Genomic DNA, 22,613 nt, shown 5'->3' on the forward strand with positions numbered 1-22,613 from the left:
TGCCTGTTAGGTGTTTAATGTTATGTAACTGTATGCACTCCGTCACCGATTTTGTTTTCCTGCTGGAAACATGGCCCACTAAAATATGCACACTGGCAGTGCAAAGGAGTAGACATCGGGTGAAGGTTTTCACGAGCTGTTAAAAATGAATTTATTTAAGTGTATTTGTGATCGTTTTTGGTGTATTTGGAACAATATACATCTGATGATGGGCTGTGCCCGACTGCAAATGTAACCTATGTCTTTTAATATTTGGCTATCTATCAACAAGGAGAAGGTCGAGATAAAACATAACTACTTAAATAAAAAATTAAATTTGCACCCACATATTTTATTCTTCGTTGAAAACTGGTGTAAGGGGTTGTGATGGGCGGGGATGCCAGCTGTGGCAAGGATTTTTTTTCGAACAACGGTTTCCGAGATATAGCCTCGGGCAATTCCTGGAGGTCACGCTGCAACCCTTTGTTTGGCGGCTTATAACTCAGAAACTATTGGTTTTCTACGATACAAACTTTATATGGTTCAGCTCACAATCAACCAACTAACAATTTGGCTATCTCGGATTTTCAGTTTTTGAAAATTTTGAGCAAGTGACCTTTTGACCTATTTTTCAAAGAGTGACCTTGATATTTTCCCCACTGAAAGTTAAAATTTTCTCTGATGAGGATTAAAGCCTTATCAATTGTCATTCATATGTGATGATAAAAAAGTGGCTATCGCCCTGCGTTGACCTCAGGTCAGGTCATTTATATGACGTAAGTTCTACAATTTTTACTGAGGTCATTTTCAGGTCAGGTCAAAGATGATGTCACAGGGGCAAAAAGGAAGTCAAAGTAGCGGCACTACATATTTATGAAGTTTTTCTCGAATAACGTTCAAGGTATCCCAGCTAGGAACAAACTAATAGCACCATCGTGATCCTCTCGTCGATCCGCATCGAAACATATGTATGCTGACCTCGAAAGGTCAAGGCCAAAAGTTGACCTTAGGTCACGTGACCTAAGGTCATCATATATATATCATTCGATGCGTCTTGACGAGCTGAGCACAATGAGTCCATCCGCGCATCTGTATCTCAAACCTGTAAGGAGTTATTAGAAAAAAAAACCTTTGGTGACCTTTAATGACGTCACATGACCTTACAGTTGCCCAAGAGCAAAAAAGGTCTCAAGGTAGGCAAAGTTGATCCTATATGAAGTCACTCATGGTACATTAGGCAATTCTGACCTGTTTTAGTTTAAAAGTAAGCGAGCTGATTTTTTACCAATTGACTTTTAATGGGATGGTCAAGAACTGGCGACGAACCTGACCTTAGGTCATCGATATCGAAATTCAAAGCGAACTGGCGCTAGGCCAAAGCAAACACAATGGTGCCTGTTCCACTTCTATTTCTTTATTAGATCAAAAGGTACAGCCAAAACTATTTTGACTTCCTTTTTACCCCTGTGACATCATCTTTGACCTGACCTGAAAATAACCTCAGAAAAATTGTAGACATCCGTATGTACCCTGTACCGTTTACCGCTTGTCGCTATCTTGCTTTGTTCTCGAGATCTCGCTGTCGCTCCCGCTCATAATAATGGACAGGTCATAAAAATGACCTGACCTGAGGTCAGCGCAGGTTGATAGCCACTTTTTTATTATCGCATATGAATGACAATTTATAAGGCTTTAATCGTTAATTCATCAGACAAAATTTTAACTTTCAGTGGGGAAAATATCAAGGTCACTCTTCGAAAAATAGGTCAAAAGGTCACGTGATCAAAATTTTCAAAAATTGAAAATCCGAGATAGCCAAAATGTTTGTTGGTTGATTGTGAGTTGAACTATACAAAGTTTTTGTCGTAGAAAACCAATAGTTTCTGAGTTATAGGCCGCCAAACATAGGGCTGTAGCGCCGCCGTTCGGTTTTGTTCGGTTCGCCGTTCGGTTTGCCGTTCGGTAAAATTGACACACTAAACCGGAAAATGGCAACTGTGACCCCTCGTTATGTCCCCGAGGTCATCTCAGGTCACGAACAGAATCTAACAGTTTTTCGCTAATAACGTCTGACAGAGGCGTGCTAGAGCATTTAAAACGCCTTAGATGTGTTCGGCTCGACGTTGCGGATCGACTGATATGCAACATGATCTTTCCCGGTGAGGTCATGACCTTGACCTGAGGTCAAATTTAAAGTTTACCTTTCAAGGTCAAATTATAGTTCATTCGACGCGTCTCGACGAGAGAAACACGATGCTGGCAAAAGTAATGTCATGGCTCTTTTGAGTCAAAAGTTATTGCCGAAAAAACACTCCGTAAAAACGGCTATTTTTGGAGTTTTTGCCCTCTGGAGGCTAAACCGTTGACCTGAGGTCAAATCTGAGAGAATGCTCAGAAAGGTCTGTAAAAGGGCTATCGAATGCGCTTTTCCGCGGCGCTGTAGCCAAAATGTTTGTTGGTTGATTGTGAGTTGAACCATATAAAGTTTTTGTCGTAGAAAACCAATAGTTTCTGAGTTATAGGCCGCCAAACATAGGGCTGTAGCGCGACCTCCAGGAATTGCCCGAGGCTATATCTCGGAAACCGTTGTTCGAAGAAAAAACCCTTGCCACAGCTGGCTTTCCCGCCCATCACAACCCATTAGACCAATTTTAAGCAAAAAATGAAATATGAGGGTGCAGGGCACTTGTCGATTTGTCGTGGAACGCCCCTGCTGCTGGGCCGGATGACTCCGAGACTGAGAAGGCGCTGGAACTCTGCCTTGGCAGTGGCGAGTCGAGCTGGATCCAGGCGGCGTGGGCGGCAGAAGACCGGAGGGCCGGTGGTCTCGATGTGGTGTCGGACAGAGTGCTGTGGCTCCGGAGGATGTGAGGGCTGAGTGAGGCTGGGGAATTCTCGAAGGAGGTGAAGGAACGCCGGGTTATCGCTTCTGACGACGGCTGTCAGTCCGGTGGATGGCATGGGAGAGCGGGAAGCCGGTGAGGACAAGTCAGGTTGTCGACAAGGCGGCCTCTCTTGGTGTCGACCAGGAGATCAAACGAGGAGAGGAAGTCGGCCCCTAAGAGAGGATGGGAGACATCCGCGATGATGAAGATCCAGTTGAAATCTCTTCTGAGGCCGAGAGAGAGAGAGAGAGAGAGAGAGAGAGAGAGAGAGAGAGAGAGAGAGAGAGAGAGAGAGAGAGAGAGAGAGAGAGAGAGAGAGAGAGAGAGAGAGAGAGAGAGAGAGAGAGAGAGAGAGAGAGAGAGAGAGAGAGAGAGAGAGAGAGAGAGAGAGAGAGAGCGTGAGCATGCGCTGGCCGTAGGTGTGGATGCTGCTGTCGTTGGCTGCTTGCAGCTCCTTACCACTGGGTCCGCGGGCACTGTCCGCTGGAGTTGCCGGAACAACGATGTGTTCGGCTCCGGTGTCAACGAGGAAATGAAGTCCGGTGTTGTTGTCCTTTACTCTCATCAGGCTGCTGGCTGTAGCGACGTCAGAATGGAGAAGCAGGGCAGGTGCCGACGTCTTGGTCACCTGTCCTACTGCTGGTTTCCCGAGTTCTGATTTGCGGTTGCAGACCACGAGCAGGGACAGGAGCGCGCGTTGGTACCGAACTTTTGGTGGTACCAGCAGTAGGAAGTACCAACGCCGGTAGATGTGTTGGTTCCAGGGCTGGGTGACCGGGCAGTAGCAGACAGGTCACGTGGTGAACGGTGGCGAGCGCGGCCGGGGGCACGGGATGCTGATCTCTCTCGGCGGCACGTCTTGTCTACCAGAGTGGCCACAGTCGTCGTGAGGGCCGTGATACCAGTCAGCAGCTGGCTCATCAGGTCTTGGAGGTTGAAGGGTCCTGCAGAAGTAGCAGGTGAGGCAGCGGCAGGAGCGGAAGTCGAGACAGCAGCGAGGAAGCCCGAGCTTGGATTAGCGACGTCCGACTGCTGAGGTAGCTCCAGGAGCCGGTCGGCGGTGCTGGCGATGGTGGCGAGGTCCGTCCCAGGAGGCAGGCACTGGAGGAAGGGCTGAATCCGAGGCGGAAGAGCATTGAGGAAGATCTGAAGGATGAGCGGGGAATCTTGAGAGCCTTCAGCTTCAGCAAGGTCCAGGAGGTGCCGAAGGAATTTGGAAGGGCGCCTGTCGCCGAGTTGTTGACTAGAGAGCAGGCAGCGAAGACGCTGTTCGACTGATTTGCCGAACCGCTGACGGATGGCATCGGAAAGGATGGTGTATGGTCGGTCTGCTGGAGGGTTGCGACGGATATCGGTGAAGTCACGTAGGAGGTGGCCGGGAAGCAGAGTTGCAGCGATGCGGAAGCGGCTGAGCTCATCGTCGACGGCTGCCTGGGAGAAGAAGAGGTCGAACTGGACGAGCCAGATCACGGGGTCCTCCTCGAAGGAGCGCGCTGGAGCGACGTGGTTGCGCGAGACGGCTGGCATGCAGAGGTACTCCGGTTGGGCGGCAGCGGCAGCAGCAGCGACGGCGGCAGCGGCATCGGCAGTGGAGCCGGTGATGCCAGGCTGGGTCTTCCCGTCCATTGCTATGGAGAGCAGCAGTGGTCGGAAAGATCGATGGCAGCGATGGCGACACGGCGATCGTCAGGTGCTGCGGCACAGCTGGAGAGGTAGCCGGACGATCAGGCGAACCAGAGCCGTCGGTGACGCAGCTGGAGCGTACCAACCTGCATCCAGAGTCCTGTGCTTACTTCAGAACGGTGTGAGGCTGCTTAGACTGGTATGGCGCTAAAACGACCGGCTTAACCCCCTCCCCCCAACACTATTGGGTGACCTCACATGGAAAGGGGATTCTCAGATCGATTTGAAGCTCTTTTGAGACGGGTATTGTGTCTAGGAGGTGTCCTGCAAGCTGGACCCCTCTCACGAAATTATAGCCGAATTCTATCATGCTTAGCTAATCATAGCAATCTTAAACGCATTCATAGTAATAACAAAATGGTAGAATAATGACACTCACGTACATATAGATCAGCGAGTGAATTGAGCACTTCGTGTGTCACAACATTTTAACCCGCGCCGGGCCGGTGCTCTGAGATTCCGTTCCGGGCCGGGGGTGTCTGAACACCCCCCTTCTAACTCGGCTCCTGGGCTACGTAGCGACACGCGGTAAGCGGCAATCGAAGGAACGTTCAAAATAAGGACGAAAACACTTCGGTCATTTTTTGGGTCAGGTCACCAGAGGTCAACAAAGGTAAAATGTTGACTATTTCAACATTTTGGAAACTGCTGACGGCTATCTCGGGAACCAATAGAGCTACAGCGCCGCGGAAAAGCGCATTCGATAGCCCTTTTACAGACCTTTCTGAGCATTCTCTCAGATTTGACCTCAGGTCAACGGCTTAGCCTTCAGAGGGCAAAAACTCCAAAAATAGCCGTTTTTACGGAAAGTGTTTTTTCGGCAATAACTTTTGACTCAAAAGAGCCATGACATTACTTTTGCCAGCATCGTGTTTCTCTCGTCGAGACGCGTCGAATTAACTATAATTTGACCTTGAAAGGTCAACTTTAAAATTTGACCTCAGGTCAAGGTCATGACCTCACCGGGAAAGATCATGTTGCATATCAGTCGATCCGCAACGTCGAGCCGAACACATCTAAGGCGTTTTAAATGCTCTAGCACGCCTCTGTCAGACGTTATTAGCGAAAAACTGTTAGATTCTGTTCGTGACCTGAGATGACCTCGGGGACATAACGAGGGGTCACAGTTGCCATTTTCCGGTTTAGTGTGTCAATTTTACCTACATCTCGATGTTTGAGAGTGTCAAGAATAGCGCTCGTGCAAAACAGACGCTTTTCAATTTTCTCCCATTGACTTTTAATGGAGAGGCCGCAAATTGACCTGACCTTAGGTCACCGATATTAAAATTCCGATATAAACATTTTATAGATAATGTTGCTCTAATCAATCGCTGAAAGTTTCAAGGCAATCGATCAATCAGTGTAGCTATGACGAGCGTTCTTATTTTTTTCTGAGGTGAGGTCATTGGCGTGACCTGGTGACCTGACCTAAGGCGACCTGGGTCTGAAATTTTCACAACATGTGCGGAAAAGGTGCACGAACAGGTGTGCCAAAAACGGCAACGCAGGGGGAGGAGTGTACAACCCCCTCCCCGGCCCGGCGCGGGTTAAGCGTTCTCTACATTTCTCGATCTCAAATCCTTAGCTGTGCGACTGTCAACACATTCTAAATTATTCAACACTTTCTGTGAATGATTTAGTCATTCTTACGCGAAAACAAGCTTATAGGTATTTGGAATATTGGGGGGTACTGTACCCCCCAGGTAAATTATTGGGGGTCCGGACCCCCGCGTACCCCCCTGTGGCGGAGCCCCTGAACATGACATCAGTGCAATACAGTCACTCACCAAATCTTCCCCGTCAATTTGGCCACAAAATGACAAAAATGTCGACAAAAAAGGACCCAGCTCGGTGTCTCAAAACTGCGCCACGCCGTGCCGATCAGCTGTCGCCCAGCTGATCCAGCTGACCTAGTGGTGGCGGCCTTTTCGTGACACATCAGCACGCAACAACAAATACAAGCAAGCAAACTTAAATCGCATTTGCATCCAATTCGAAAAACTCGTAGAACAATTGGCTAGAGCAAATAGTTGGTTGAAGATAGTACAAAAACGGCAAGGAAATTGGGATAAGACCAAAGAGAGATTCAGCTCTGACGCACAACTGACGTAAGGCGTACTTGTGTTTCGTAGACGTCTCCATAGATGGCGCAGGTGACGAGCGCCTTAAGTTAGGCTGTCCCGCAATAACAGAACTTGTATCGCCGTCGACAGATGGCGGTAGTTGTCCACGCCCGACGCAATACTGTGTGCAGGGGTTCAGCTCTAACAATGTCCAAAATTGAATACGAGCTACGTGTAAAGGTGGCCTCTCTTTACAATCTCACGGCCGTAGGTCAACGGACGCGACCGCAATAAGCGCTACAAAGTGACTACGTCGTACACGGCGTGGGCGGCGGTGGGGTACTTTTTAGGATTTATGTTATGGATGGATTACAAGATGCTGGTGAAATGGGCCTGCGACGCCATTAGCAATGGCAGTTATGTAGTTTGTTGTGTGTTTTTCGGTCACCGTTCCGTGCTTCTATCCTCCTTCTCCTCCACGCCGCAACCCCATTCCGGGCTGGACAGGCAACTTTATCTCATGCGGGCTGCTCCCTTGGAGCGGCGACCGTGGCTGGCGACCGTGGCTGGGTGGCTCGTCCTCTGGACGGGCTTAGCCCCGGCGACTCACTAGGGTGCCTGCCCAGACCAATGTCTCCCCCTATATCCTATCATCCTCCCGGCTCTGAAATGGTCCCATTGGACCGAAAGGGCCTAACCCAACAAAACAAAGCAAAACAAAAGACAAATTTTTCGGTGACCAGACGGTCTGGCCGCTCTCTCTCTCTCTCCGGCAGAGTCGCGACAAGGCCGAGAAGGCGCACGCGCAGGCGACCGTGTTCTGTGAGCGGCTCGGCCGCTACAGGATGCCGTTCGCGTGGACAGCCATCTACCTGATGAACATTCTGGACGGCATCAGCAGCCTGGAGCGGGAGGCCGGTGACCGCGATGTCCCTGCCGCACAGACCAACAGTCTCGGTTAGTACCGCCGCTGGCCCAGGGGCCACCCGCACCAGCGGCCGCCGCTGTCGCCGCTCAATGCTCAGCCATTTATGTAGTTTTCGTTCTGCGTCCGTCTTTAGTCTGATTGAGTGCATCCTTTATTTTCAGAGCGCAAATCATCCCAGTCGAGTCTGGACCAGTTCCGTCGGTCTCGCCCGGGCGCCGGCGAGGGGGGCTCCGGACCCGGCTCCGGACCCGGCTCCGGCCTGGGCCGACGCGGCTCTCTGGAGCGGCGCAGCTTCAGCGAGCGGCGCGGCGCATCGTCGGCTCAGCTGGCTCAGAGTCTGCAGACATTTCGGCCGGTCACACTCACCGTGTCCACCTTCTTCCGACAGGTGAGCGGTGACGCCACACCAGTAGCCTCTCTCTTAAAGGGTTGGCTAGTAAAAGTAACAGTAAAAAGCACGATTTTACTGTTGACCAGTAAAATTTTGTTTCATAAAGCAAAAATTACTTTTACCTAGAGCTGCAAATTTACTATAGTTCGTTTTTTTTTTTAAGTTCGACCCTCACTGTAATCGTCTCTTTGAACACAGCACGAGATTTGCTAGCTAAATCGCTGAGAAAACTGGTTAGCGCTCATTGTATAGGAGTAATGAATGATAATTGCCAAATAACTTTCAAACGCTGATAATATGCCATTATATTAGACGCCCTGAACTTTACTGATAAGCATCTTTGCGGAATTTTGGCCGCGGCCGGCGCCGATCAGAGAGCACGCGCATTAGCCTCAGTTTCTTCGCTGCAAAACTGAGCGAAATCAGAGCCGGAAGGTCACTGACCTTTGGCAATGAATACCGGAACAGAGCATCGCCGGCCAAGAGGAGACGCAACATTTATTCTGGCAATAACTCGGCCGCTACTGGGCCGATTTTATTGAAACTTGATTTATTACGCTGCACGTAATGCTGTCCCTTTTTACGCTGCGCGTAAATTCCCTTATATAAAAATCAAAACGTCCGTATGTATGTATGTATGTATGTATGTGACGCGTCAGTCACGCTTGACGGGCTATTGCTCCGGAACGGTGCGGGCTACGGGGGTGAAATTTTGGACATAAGTCGGACGCGTGCATCTGTTTGTCGTATTAAGTTTGGTGGGGGTGGGTTCGGTGGTTTGCACGTGGCGGGCGCATCTTTGCGGGATTTTGGGCCGCGGCCGGCTTCGAGCAGAGAGCACGCGCCTCAGGCTCAGATTGTTCGCTTGCAAAACTGGGTGAAATCAGAGCCGGAAGGTCACTGACCTTTGGCAATGAATACCGGAACAGGGCACCGTCGGCCAAGAGGAGACGCCAAATTTATTCTGGCAATAACTCGGCCGCTACTGGGCCGATTTTATTGAAACTTAATTTATTACGCTGCGCGTAATGCTGGACACCTAGTCACATATATAAAAATCAAAATGTCCGTATGTATGTAACGCGTCAGTCACGCTTGGCGGGCTGTTGCTCTGGAACGGTGCGGGCTACGGGGGTGAAATTTTTGACTTAAGTCGGACGCGTGCATCTGTTTGTTGTATTAAATTTTGGAGGGGGTGCGTGCAGCGGTGTGCACGTGGCGGGCGCATCTTTGCAGCATTTTGGGCCGCGGCCGGCGCCGAGCAGACGGCACGCGCCTTAGGCTTAGTTTCTTCGCTTGCAAAACTGGGTGAAATCAGAGCCGGAAGGTCACTGACCTTTGGCAATGAATTACCGGAACAGAGCACCGCCGGCCAGGAGGAGACGCCAAATTTATTCTGGCAATAACTCGGCCGCTACTGGGCCGATTTTAATGAAAATTGATTTATTACGCTGCACGTAATGCTGTCCCTCTAGTTACATATATAAAAATCAAAATGTCTGTGCGTATGTATGTAACGCGTCAGTCACGCTTGGCGGGCTATTGCTGTGGAACTGTGCGAGCTGCGGGGGTGGAATTTTGGGCGCAAGTCAGACGCGTGCATCTGTTTGTCGTATCAACTTTTGGAGGGGGTGGGCTCGGCGGTTTGCACGTGGCGGGCGCATCTTTGCAGCATTTTGGGCCGCGGCCGGCGCCGAGCAGACGGCACGCGCCGTAGGCTCAGTTTCTTCGCTTGCAAAACTGGGTGAAATCAGAGCCGGAAGGTCACTGACCTTTGGCAATGAATACCGGAACAGAGCACCGCCGGCCAAGAGACGCCCAATTTATTCTGGCCATAACTCGGGCGCTACTGGGCCGATTTTAATGAAAATTGATTTATTACGCTGCACGTAATGCTGTCTCTCTTTACGCTGCGCGTAATGCTGTCCCTCTAGTATATAATAAAATTCAAAATTTACGTTTCTATCCTTTTTTCCAAAACTTTTTGATTTTTCGAAAAAAAAAACACGGAATACATGTGATAGAACGCATGCATATTACTTTCTCCAGCAAGTTTTAGCCAAATATCTTCAAAAATGGCCAAGTTATACGCATTATAGCAAAAAATTCACAATCATAATTTTTTTCAAATCAATTTTTTTTTAGTACGAGTTTGACATCGTCCAGCAATATAAATAGCACCATCGTGTTCCTGAGCTCAAATTGCATCCGATAGACACATTTTTGTTGAAAAATGTTAACTTTAAAATTTGAAGTTTTTTGACCTGAAAGTGGCCTGACCCAAGCTGAATTCACCTCAAAATGATCTCGAATGACACAAACAACATCGATTCGAAATTTATGGCCTAAATGGAGCATAAAAAATGTGTCACGTGACCGACGCATGGTATAATATTTCCGTGACCTGTGATGACCTGACCCTGACCTGAAAATAGAAGTACAAGTTTGGTACCCTTAGGGTATTTAAAGCATCTGTTCACGAGTGTGTAACCCAAAAATTAGCCTGATCGGACGTGTAAGCGGCGGCCAGAGCCCAAAATGAAAACAAGCCAAACATCGATAATTTTTTCTCTGACCTGACCTGAGACGTCATCGGTGACCTCGAGGTCAATGAAATTAGGTTTTGCTCGACAGTTTTTCCGGGGCTATCAGACGCCGTTTGAATTTTGACAATCGGCCCAGTAGTTTCGGAGTTAAGAGGAGGGCTATGAAGAGCCCCCCCCCCCACAGTAGGGTGCGTTATACGCAGACCCCAGTGGAGCTTGGGTTAAGGACAGACAATTTAATTGAAAAAGAACAAGACACACGGACAAGAGGACATCAATTGAATATAATAAAGAGAGACCCAGTAACCGAACCATTTCCGATGTCGGCATAGAATAAACGCAAGACCAACATCAACCTACTAGCTTGGACCTGAATCTGAGCTGAGAAAGAACAAATAATTGGTCTTGGTAGTACTAATTCATACGATGCTGAATATTTTGTGGGTGCAGTACACGGAGATGCAACTAAAAGCAAAATCGCTCATCGCCGTGCCCGCTGGCAGTTCGAGAGGTACAGTTTGAGCATTTGTCCCTCTCACAGTGCCCCAAATGTACGAAATTATGCATTTTTTCGCATTGAAAGGAAGCCTTACAACCCTTACAAGAAGAAGTCCCAGGACAAAACTACGGTCCATCGCCGACAGCAGGTGATTGATGAAGAACGCCAGCGCTGCGTTCAACCGGCTCACGTCCTGCCACAGAGAAAGAGATAAAACATAGGAGGAACTCTTTTCCAGGGAAGTCAGTGTGGCAAAAAGGCGTCAAACCTGCAATGTCCGATGGTCAAGTTGAATAAAATGCTACACTAAATCAATCCCTATGGCAAAGATAACATGAATCTGGATTGGACACGACACCACCCTGATGCAGAATGGGGCCGAAATTTTCGGAATGGGGAATCGACTGCTTTTCTGTGGTGAAAACTATCCTGTTTGGGCTGCCACCTGAATGGTAATATCTTTATTTCGACGTTTTGATTTTTTTGCTCACATTTCTTGAAAAATAAATGAAAAAACGTGTTTTATTAGAACCGTATATTGCAGCATTCACAAGTGGTTCATCAGTTATGCAATGGTTACATCTTACAAGACGTCACAACGAGTGGAGATAGAGCGAAATACGCAGACACGGATAAAACATAATGACTAATGAGCATGTTCGCCTCACGCCTGAAAGGGTACGCTCGTCGTTTTCCGCCCCCTCCGAAACTGTGACACGTCGAGTACGTGCTTAGCAGCGCCGGGCAACGCAGTCGGACTTGAATCCTCCCGACCGACGGGGCCGGACGCTGCTCTGCAGTGACGGTCGCTGCACTGCTCGCACTCCACCATTGACCGGTTCGGAGTTGGTGGACGTCAACCGCAGGAACCGTCCTGTCGCCATCAGTGATAGCTGGTGGTAGCAGTGATCCCATTAGCTGTCTGTGCCTTCCGGCCAGCAATGCCTGGATGGTGCGGGCCCTCGTGGGCGGCTGCGTCTCCGTGGGCCGTCTAGAGGTCCACCAGGACTCGATTCTGGTCGACATCTCTCGTTTTCCTGGCAATGACATCGACTCTCACATCGCACTCCAGGCCGCGGCGCGAGGGCACCCATGGACAGTCCTCGGAGAATCCTTCAGCTCAGCAGGGAGCTCTGGACGGCTGAGCTGTTGCGGAGAGAGGCGGCGAAGGCGGATTGGGAGTCGTTTAGGCAGAAGGCTGTTTAGAGAACAGTTTGGCAGAAGGCTGTTTAGAGAACAGACATTCCACAGACACGCAAAACAGATCGATTTGTAAAGCAAACAAGTCCTAAAAGTCAAATGAAGTTGGTGAGGCAAAATGGCAAATTGGTGGGGCAGCCGCTCCACTGACTGTAGACACAGAAGGCTCCACCCCTGAGACAGAAATAAAAAAGATAGATAGATAGAGAGAGAGAGAGAGAGAGAGAGAGAGAGAGAGAGAGAGAGAGAGAGAGAGAGAGAGAGAGAGAGAGAGAGAGAGAGAGAGAGAGAGAGAGAGAGAGAGAGAGAGAGAGAGAGAGAGAGAGAGAGAGAGAGAGAGAGAGAGAGAGAGAGAGAGAGAGAGAGAGAGAGAGAGAGAGAGAGAGAGAGAGAGAGAGAGGAGAGAGAGAGAGAGAGAGAGAGAGAGAGAGAGAGAGAGAGAGAGAGAGAGAGAGAGAGAGAGAGAGAGAGAGAGAGAGAGAGAGAGAGAGAGAGAGAGAGAGGAGAGAGAGAGAGAGAGAGAGAGAGAGAGAGAGAGAGAGAGAGAGAGAGAGAGAGGAGAGAGAGAGAGAGAGAGAGAGAGAGAGAGAGAGAGAGAGAGAGAGAGAGAGAGAGAGGAGAGAGAGAGAGAGAGAGAGAGAGAGAGAGAGAGAGAGAGAGAGAGAGAGAGAGAGAGAGAGAGAGAGAGAGAGAGAGAGAGAGAGAGAGAGAGAGAGAGAGAGAGAGAGAGAGAGAGAGAGAGAGAGAGAGAGAGAGAGAGAGAGAGAGAGAGAGAGAGAGAGAGAGAGGAGAGAGAGAGAGAGAGGAGAGAGAGAGAGAGAGAGAGAGAGAGAGAGAGAGAGAGAGAGAGAGAGAGAGAGAGAGGAGAGAGAGAGAGAGAGAGAGAGAGAGAGAGAGAGAGAGAGAGAGAGAGAGAGAGAGAGAGAGAGAGAGAGAGAGAGAGAGAGAGAGAGAGAGAGAGAGAGAGAGAGAGAGAGAGACCGGGGCTCAGCGTGAACGGCTTTGAGCTGACCGGCTTTGAGGTGACTGACGGTGAACTGCCAACTCAAGTCATGGTTGACAAGTCGCATCAACTACTGGCGACTGACGGCCGACCACTCACAACTGCTACTCCCAACTGACTGTCCGGCGGCGGACCGGCGTAGTAATCGACTCAAAGTAGAGGTCGCCTCGGTCGGGAGGCCATCACAAGGTACGGTTCTCCAGTAAAAGTCTTGTTGGTTTTGCTTTTTTGGATATATCTGGTCCTATATAATGTTCAAATGCATAAGTATGAACCCGAAGTGTGTGTATGCATATTTACCACTAGACTGTAAAATTGCATCCTTGTATGCCAAGTACTTTCCGAGATATTCACCAAAAACCACATTTTCTGCCGTTTGGGGTATTCTGGCCGCAGATGGGATGTCATAGGCGATCTGCCTGGGATCGCCTATGACATCAGTAGAGCCATCTAACGAGAGGAACGCGGAAACACAGAATCATGAATGAATCGAGCGCGTAGTAAACGGTGTATGAAAGGGAGACTCGGCAGAGGCTATCCGGGTGGCCGGCGCGCGGCGCGCCCTTAGGCATCGGCTGACCCTTCGGACCGCGTGGGGACTGGGGTCAGAGGTCGCGCTCGGGAAGTCTCGGCTCTGGGTTTTAGCGCTGTGCAGTCAGGAAGGGAGGGGAGGATAGCGCGTTAGCCCTACTGACTACAGTAGTATCTCGGCTGATTCGTGTGGGGTGGAAGGGAGCACAGAACGGGATGGTGGTTAGTTGTGGATGGTGGGATGGTGGTTAGGTTAGTGCGTACTGCGTAGAACGTACTGAACATGCATTGTTTTTCATGACAAACAACATGCAGCACAATGTGCGGGATTATGCTAGAACTGATACAAAAAGGGAACTATATTTCGGGCGAGAGAGTGGATGGATGTCGTGACACAGCATGACGAAGACGATGCTGCCAAAATCGGGATGCTTTTTTTGCCCTCATTCTTTTACCCCTAACATGGAGCGCTTGACCCGAACTTAGAGGTCCCCGACTGACCTTAGACCTTAAAATCGCACCCGTCAAGTGCGCCATCTTTTCTTCAGGGGCGCTCTTTCTGGTTGCCTCTGTTCTTACCAATCACTAAAGCAAATCGAACGTATAATTAAAAAGGCATACCTCAAATACAATTTTATTCACACCCGCTCGTGTGCATACTTGTTTTGACCTATATCTTCTCATATCATAATATATCACTTCAGTGCTTAACCCTCAACGGACTTTTGGGTTTTCTGTATATATAACCCCGGCCGAGGGAAGGGGGGGGGGGGCGATTACGACCCCTCTCAGTCTTTTCGCTCCTAATTGAGCTAGCGCCTTGCGGATAAAACTGAGCGCGTGCATCGTATGAGATGCAGCAGCTGGTGCCCGCGTTGAATGTCTCATGTCAACCGATAAACTCTGAGGTCAGTATAAGTGCTCCAAGTCGCGGGATCGGTTTTTGGTAAACAACTTCACCATAGTGGATGCAGAGCCAAAGTAATGGCAACATCGAATTTTGCATGCTCAAGCGCGTCGAATAGTATACGCTTTGTTTTTGTTGAGGTTAATTTAAGGTGTTCACCTCAGGTCATGATCAGGGCAGAGCCGCTCAGTCCACGAAGCTGGCCAAAGGAGGTCATATCGCTTATTCGATTCGGTATAGGTCCTCACAAGTCCTTCGGTGGCTTCCCGACTCGCTAGCTCAATTTGATCGGGACTTTTTTGGTGAAACTCCTGTGACCTTAGTGACGTCATAAATGAAGTCGCCTAAGATCAATAATGCAAAAGTAAATGCTGGGGCTCGCAAAGATTGTATAATATCACGAATTAATGCGCTTGAGACAGCTTTAGACGGCTCCCGGCGCCAAAATAACAGTTTTCATATTTTCCCATTCATCGTGAGGTTGCGTGACCGACCTGACTTCAGGTGACTCTTAAGAAAAATATGAGATAACTACATACAAGTTGTGAGGCCTCTAGGAGATAGCACTATGTAGATCATATAAGCTTCATTGCTCAGTGAAAGGTCCCCTGGCACGAAGGGTGTTGCGACGTCGCGACATTTTGGGACCTTACGGAGGCTCACTTTTGACGTCATTGGTCAACGGCCTAAGCTTAAAGGGACCCTCCCACCTTCAAAAAAGTTAATGAATTGGCATGAAAGTGATGTCGCTCGGCTCAGAAAGAGCAAAAACGAATATCTACCAAATTTCATCGAAAAATATTCACCGGTTTTCAAGATATTAGACTTTTACTTTTGTTTACTTTTTGGGATCTCCGCTGTTCCTAGCGACTTTATTTGAAAGTGCGGCATTTGTTGCGCGCAAAGCAGCATATACCACCGCGTGCTACAAAACGTTTTAGTCAAACATTTAACGGACGTTCGAAAGCCTGATGACGTCATCAGATTCCCGTAATGGTTAAGAGATAGGGACCACGCTGGTCCCACCCTGCAAGTAAAGGGAAGAAATTTCTTGAACACCATAAAGCTGCGGGGGCTGCGACCAGGATAAATGGTGGTTTCTGAGCCTGGCCGCAAACTTGGCTATCTCAACTCAAAACTAATGTTAAGGTGGGAGGGTCCCTTTAACCCGCGCCCTGGGCCCGATTTCCCCAAGTGAATATATTTATTCATGGTGTACTTTGGAAAAGTACACCGACAAAGTACGACGATAATACTATTCTGTTTCACCACAGGAATATATCCACTACGCCCGCTTTACGTACTTTGAGAGCCACCGGCGCGCATGCATACATCTTGTCGGGGACATGCAGTCACTATATTTTTCCGTATTTAAAGTCGACGAGCTTAAATGCTCAGATATACAATATTATGAAAAAAATTCTAGCTACGCTAATAAGAATTAAATTTGCTGATCATACAAGAGGAAGTACCTAAACAAGTATTGCTAATAATGCTCTTGATTTTTGCTTGGAGCATGACAGGCATGACATTCCAAAGCCAAAAATGTAAACAATCGGCAGCAAGCCGCGCAGCACAGTTGAAGTTAATTCGTATATGATGTAAGATAAAAACACCAAAACCACCCAACGTTTCGTGTTATTCACTTTTTCAAGGGTGATATGACACATTTTACCTACCGAGTCAAGTACGTTTTTTCGGTTTCGTTCGAATATAGCGCGGGCACTTTTTCACAAATTTCCCCTGCCTTGCATGACATATTGACACATACATACACACATACTACAAATTAACGTCTTTCCTAGCCTTTTTCCTGCTCTGTTGGAAAAAGGAAAGACGTTAATTTGTAGTATGTGTGTATGTATGTGTCAATATGTCATGCAAGGCAGGGGAAATTTGTGAAAAAGTGCCCGCGCTATATTCGAACGAAACCGAAAAAACGTACTTGACTCGGTAGGTAAAATGTGTCTTATCCCATGGCGAAAGGATGTGTTACACATTGGTTCACGTGTTATCTTGAAAAGTTTATCACTCGATGGATAACTGAGTTGTTAAACATGCGGGAGGGGTTTAACAAATTGTTAAACCCCTTGTTGTGACGTCACATTTCATACAGGGATGGGGTATTGAAATTAAATGTGTTAATTCATTTGAATAACCAAAACAAACATCGGTGATCCATCATATGACGATATGTATTTCAATCACATCGCATCACATTCAAAACATTCGAGTTGCAGGCTGAACAAGCATAACGTTTTAATGGTGACAGTTTTCAAAATCACTATTCAAATCACTCCACTCCTTGTTGTCTAGCGCCCTCGTAACTTATCAGTTACGACTGTACACATAGAATGTACAGCCATTGAAGTTCCCACTGAATCCGCTCGCACCAGTCGACATGCTCTGCGCGTGAACATCTTGCCCCCCATCCGCGCGAGACACAACTTCTGTCCTCTTGACTGGCCCAGCAGGATGGCTCTCTCCTGCGACCACAGCCGACATTCTCTTCTGCATTTTTTCATCGGCTTCGGCGTAGCTCGATAGAGAACTAACACTCTTATGTCCCGTAAAGCTGCGCAATGAAATGCGGCGCCACTTGAGCGTCAAGGAGTCGTTTAACGCCGGTCTTGCGGCCGCTGTGGTTGGTAAACCTGTTTCCTTTTAAGCCCGCGTCAATCGCTGTCTCTTTCATCATCTTGCTGAGGCTGCCGTTGCCGAGCGGCTGGTTTTTATACCAGTCTTCTTTGCTCTGGTAGTTGATGGCTAGGTAGAACGCTGGGTGTTCTTTGTTGTGTCTCTTTTCTTCATATACAGGGTGTCCGGAAAGTTCTGGCGCCTCTTTTGGACGTCGTCTAACGCGCGCTGTGATTATTGGACTTTCAACCAATCACCGCAGATATGACCCCTCGTTCACCGCTCAGCTAGGGGTCGCGTAAATATGACCTTGAAACCGTTTTCAGTGCTAGGTATATGGGCGAAGATGCGCCTTGTCGCTGAGAGCCCGCGCGCGGGGGCCCGGTGCGGCTTGAACGAGGCGCGAGTTGCAACGCGATACGGCGTTTCCCGGCGAACGGTTGAGCAGGCAAAGGTGCACTCCAGATCGGAAATGTCTTAGAAAATATTCTCACTCAGCTACAACCACGGTATGCCAAAGCTGCTGAGACTGAAGCAGCATTTCAGCGGCAATCGAAGAAAATCTTGGGTCTGATGGACACAAATGTCCCATCATCTTCGTCAAGGTCAAATAAATGACTGATAGGCTGGTCCACGAGGGGTTCCTGGACACGACAATCAAGGCGACTTGCCCTAAGGGTCATGTCGCACTTCAACAGCACGGAGCGCCCTCCAACAACGCCGCTGCCGTCCAAACCAAACTGACAGAGGAGCTCGGCGGACCAGATCACCGTGGTGAAATGAGATTAGGCCACCTTATTATCCCAGCCTTAACCCGCTCGACTAAGGCATGCTACGCGTTTTGCAGAATAAGCTCTAGGCCACCTCTCATCCCAGCCTGGAGTCCCTGAACACTCGCATCATGACAGCATGGGAGGACAGGAAATGTCCTGCACCGTCAAAACCCGCAGGCGTTTCCGCCCTTGCGTCGAGGCCGTCGTCGGCACAGACGGTGGTTACAATGAATGGGCACTTAGCAGAAGGATGTGGCTTGGTGTTCCTGGTCATTGTTTCGTTCTATTGTTGAGTATCTATGGACCAAAGGCATTTATCTTAACATTGTTGAAAAGCGCCAGGACTTTACGGACACCCTGTAGCTTGAAAAGAGCCACCGCACAGCTTTCGGAACACTGACCCTCACAAGTACAGTATATCTTGGGGGTGAATGGGCGTCCCGGGCATGCACCTTTTCTCGTCTTAGTAGCTCGCTCCTGAAACTCGATGAAGGTCCCTTCAGACGATTCACCGAGATTCACATCGCCCCATTGCATGTCACGGTGTTCTTGAACACCACGAAGACCGAAGCCAGTGGTAAACTTCCACCAGAGTGCCCGCAAGAGACACTTAGGCGAGTGTTTCCCCATTGCTCCACTAGTCCAAAGTTTCTTCTCATCATCTTCGCTGAGGGGCATTGCACGATTCGGCCGATTTCCCTTTCCTGCTCCCTTCGCAATGGTCACCTTTGCCGACAGACAAGCCCGAAACTTATCATATTCTTTCCCACTCAGATCTGGTTGCGGGTGCTTCACGGCCTTCAGATGTCTCTCCAGCGAATACCGAACGCCGTTGTAAGTAGAAATTTCAAATGGATCGCCATTGTCCTTGTTAAGTTCCATGATAAATTCGCATAGAATTATGTTCAGCTCCCTTGCCGGAATAGTCTCTATCGGTCTAGTCTCATTCTTTCTTTGTAGAAAAGCGTCTAACCTCCGGATATCTGACTTGGTTTTCTTAGTCGTTGCCGCCGGCACCTGATTTTGAATAAACTTGTCAATTCTTTCTTCCACATTTTCATCTGGTTCATCATCATAGTCCAGGAACCCTTGAAACATGTCAAAATTAGGTAACTCCCTTTCATGGTTCATATCGACCCAGAAAGTAGTTAGACCAAGAAGAAGTAGAAATTAATTAGTACAATAAAGTAATCAGACCCCTACTATCAAAAAGTAACGAGAAAGTAATCCAAGGAAGTAATCATGGAAGCTGATAAATATTTTGCAGATGGCTTTGTGAGCTTGTATATTTATTGAAGAACGCGCAACCGCCACGGGATAAAACAATTAAACCACTCGCAGGAAAAAAATCATTTAAACGTCTCGCCTGCGGCTCGACATTTAAATGATTTTTATTCCTGCTCGTGGTTTAATATATAATATCACCCTTGAAAAATTGAATAACACGAAACGTTGGGTGGTTTTGGTGTTTTTATCTTATATCATATACGAATTAATTTGTCCAATTCAAATAATCACAGTTGAAGTTACTTGCGTGTGTGGGTTTTATTGGATTTTGAATTTGTATTAATTTTTCTTCCAAGTTACTTTTCATTAAATATTGTTTTAATATTTGTTCACATCTTCTACGCAATTCTGGAGTGGTTCAGAGCAAATATAAATAAAGCCGAACAAGAAATGCCCCTGTGAAAGTTTGGTGACTTGGTGACCTGTGAAGTCAATATTTAGGGGGGCTTTGGGGGTATGAATGCAAAATTTTTGGCTGAAACATGTCAAACGTTTTTCGCTTATAACTTTTTACCTAGTAAAGAAAGAGCAAAAATAAAACCACCAGTGAACTCAGGACGTCCGTGCGCATCGAATGATATACTTTGTTACCAGACATGTGCATGGATCCGAGAGCTGGATCTATGATCTCAGTGGATCTCTCGACAAAATAGAGGGGGTTGGATCTATGATCCGAGTGGATCTCTCGACAAAATTCAGGGGTTGGACCTATGATCCGAATGGATCTCTCGACAAGATTTAGGGGTCGGATCTATGATCTCTGTGGATCCAGCGGACAAAAATTTGTGGAGGACCTATGATCTGTATGGATCTCACGACAACATGTAGCCAATGAAACCCTTATCCTACATAATTGTACACCTTACAGTGCAATACAATTGAGAATTGTCACTTGTGGACATAAAGATCAGTTGTAATAATTAGGTATCATCATTAAATTTGAATTTAAATTAACAACATTTGTACTACATTTAAAATAAACCAAGAACATGCACAATGCTACTTTTTGTGACCAATTTTAACTTTTTCATGACAGCACTGATGACAATCTTATCAACAAGCTACAGCCACTTTAATTCAATGAACAAACAGTACAGACAGATGCAGTGGCAGCGGGGCACTGCAGATTTTCATTTTGGTCCCATTCTTTCCATGCAACGCCAGTAGGGCTAATGTTAAAATGCCAAAATCTATGGGGGGCACTGTACCCTGGTGCCACCCTCCCCCCCCCCCCTGTTCCGCCGCCTATGGACAGATGTTAGGAAATCAAACCTGGAAGCCAAATAGGTCAATTTTGTTAAAAATAATCCAGCAATCCACTTCTGGTTTCTGCCAGGTATGAATTCCCAATCCAGAATGTTCGTATGAGCTATTAGTATGTGCAGCACAATTTCGATTTAGTAAGAATAGCAACCAACCTCTAATACTTTCCTAATAAAATTACAAGTTCAAAAATGGCATCAACTTCTTCAGATTACCTACTTATGGCATCGTGCCACGTGTGGTGCCATGCTGTGCTTTCGTTATGAGAGAGCCTCCCAAAAAAAAGACAAACGAAATTCACAGCTCACGTTTTGGTAATATTGTTTTATTACGTCATTATCGTTTGACCAATGAAGAATCTTAATTAGACTAAAACCGTAATGATTCCAAAAGATTCCCCGTAATAGGCCCTTCAAACTAATGACGTAAGATATTGTGATTTTTTTTTAAGTGAATAAAATAAAGATGCAAGGCGCACACCCGGCTCAGGGTAATACCGTTTCAGCTTACGTTTACGTCATTAAATTCAACGCTACAAAGATGATATTCACAAACAATCGTATCGTAAAATTATGTGAGGCAGAAAAATGAACATTCTTTTGAAAAAACTCCAGACTTTTGAATTTCCAGTTTGATTTTTTATCTATTTTCATTATACTCGAAGGTAGAACGCTTAGCTCATTTGTTATTTGAAATGACGTCACGAGTTCTATTTAGATACTGAATAATCATTTTACGGTAAATATCCAAGGCCATTACAATTGATATTCGCTTCCGCAGGCTGTTGAATATTTTTATACTTTTGTTTATATCTAAGTTTATTTTATCAAATATTTCTTTCAATAGATTGAAATACCTTTACCTAACCAAGCCACATGTGTCAGTATCATCTTTTATTGTTTATCAATCAACTAGAGGTACAGGTTTACGCGATAACTGTATGTTTTGATATGTATGATTAACGGATGCATTAGTTTGGGTGTAGAAACTTGCATTTTTGTTGGTATTTTTTGTGAAGAACTGGGTAACTGCTTTTAATTGAACTGCAAAGTATGATGGTGATGCATGCGAGTTGTTCGAGCCCTTTGTAAGTTAGGATGTTACTCAATTCAACCCTACCCCTACACTACCCTACCCTACCCTACCCTACCCTACCCTACCCTTACACTACCCTACCCTACCCTACCCTACCCTACCCTACCCAACCCCTACCCTACCCCTACACTACCCTACCCTACCCTACCCCTACCCCTACACTACCCTAACCTACCCTACCCTAACCTACCCCTACCCTACCCTACAATCCCCTACCCTACCCTACCGTACCCTACCCTACCCTACAATCCCCTACCCTACCCTACCCTACCCTACCCTACCCTACCCTACCCTACAATCCCCTATCCTACCCTACCATACCCTACCGTACCCTACCCTACCCTACCCTACCCTACTCCTACACTACCCTGCCCTACCCTACCCTACCCTACCCCTACCCTACCCTACCCTACAATCCCCTACCCTCCCTACCGTACCCTACCCTACAATCCCCTACCCTACCCTACCCTACCCTACACTACCACCGACAGTCCAAGTTTCAGCTAAATCGGCCCAGAAACGGCTGAGATATTGCAAGAACAAATTAATTGTATTTACTGGCGAATCCTCTTGGCGAGCGGTGCCCGGCGTCGGTATTCGTTGCCAAAGGTCAACGACCTCCCGGCTCTGATTTCGCTCAGTTTTGCAAACGAAGAAACTGCGCCTAAAGCACGTGCCTTCTGCTCGGCGCCGGTCGCGGCCCCATCACGTTCACACCGCAGAGCCCACACCCTCGAAAATTTAATACGACAAATGAGTGCACGCGCTCGACTTGGCGTGAAAATTTCAGCCCCGTAGTCCTTTCCGTTCCCGAGCAATAGCCTGTTTTTGCCGATTCTAATGCAAACCCTATGGCGCACATGAGCACGCGCCACGGGCGCACCCCCGGCAGCATCGTGCCCAAAATTTAATACGACCTGTTGAATGACGTGACCCACGAGCC

The 22,613-nt window shown here is 47.6% G+C and overlaps 1 protein-coding gene across 3 annotated transcripts in view; it reads left to right on the forward strand.

Moving 5' to 3' along the window:
* Nucleotides 1–22,613, forward strand: part of LOC122383748 (dedicator of cytokinesis protein 7-like) — a 649,924-nt gene that overhangs the window by 113,567 nt on the left and 513,744 nt on the right. For all 3 annotated transcript variants that reach the window (XR_006256886.1, XR_006256885.1, XM_043370493.1), the window contains exons 8-9: nucleotides 7,387–7,567; nucleotides 7,700–7,926. Coding sequence is in view for 1 of the 3 variants with exons in the window: in XM_043370493.1 (XP_043226428.1) it covers nucleotides 7,387–7,567; nucleotides 7,700–7,926 (408 nt within the window). In the remaining 2 variants the exon portion in view is untranslated. The remainder of the gene's footprint in view (nucleotides 1–7,386; nucleotides 7,568–7,699; nucleotides 7,927–22,613) is intronic.

Source organism: Amphibalanus amphitrite, unplaced genomic scaffold (genome assembly GCF_019059575.1).
Source record: "Amphibalanus amphitrite isolate SeventyFive unplaced genomic scaffold, NRLGWU_Aamphi_draft 000013F_arrow, whole genome shotgun sequence".
In the NCBI taxonomy this organism is placed as follows: Eukaryota; Metazoa; Arthropoda; class Thecostraca; order Balanomorpha; family Balanidae; genus Amphibalanus; species Amphibalanus amphitrite.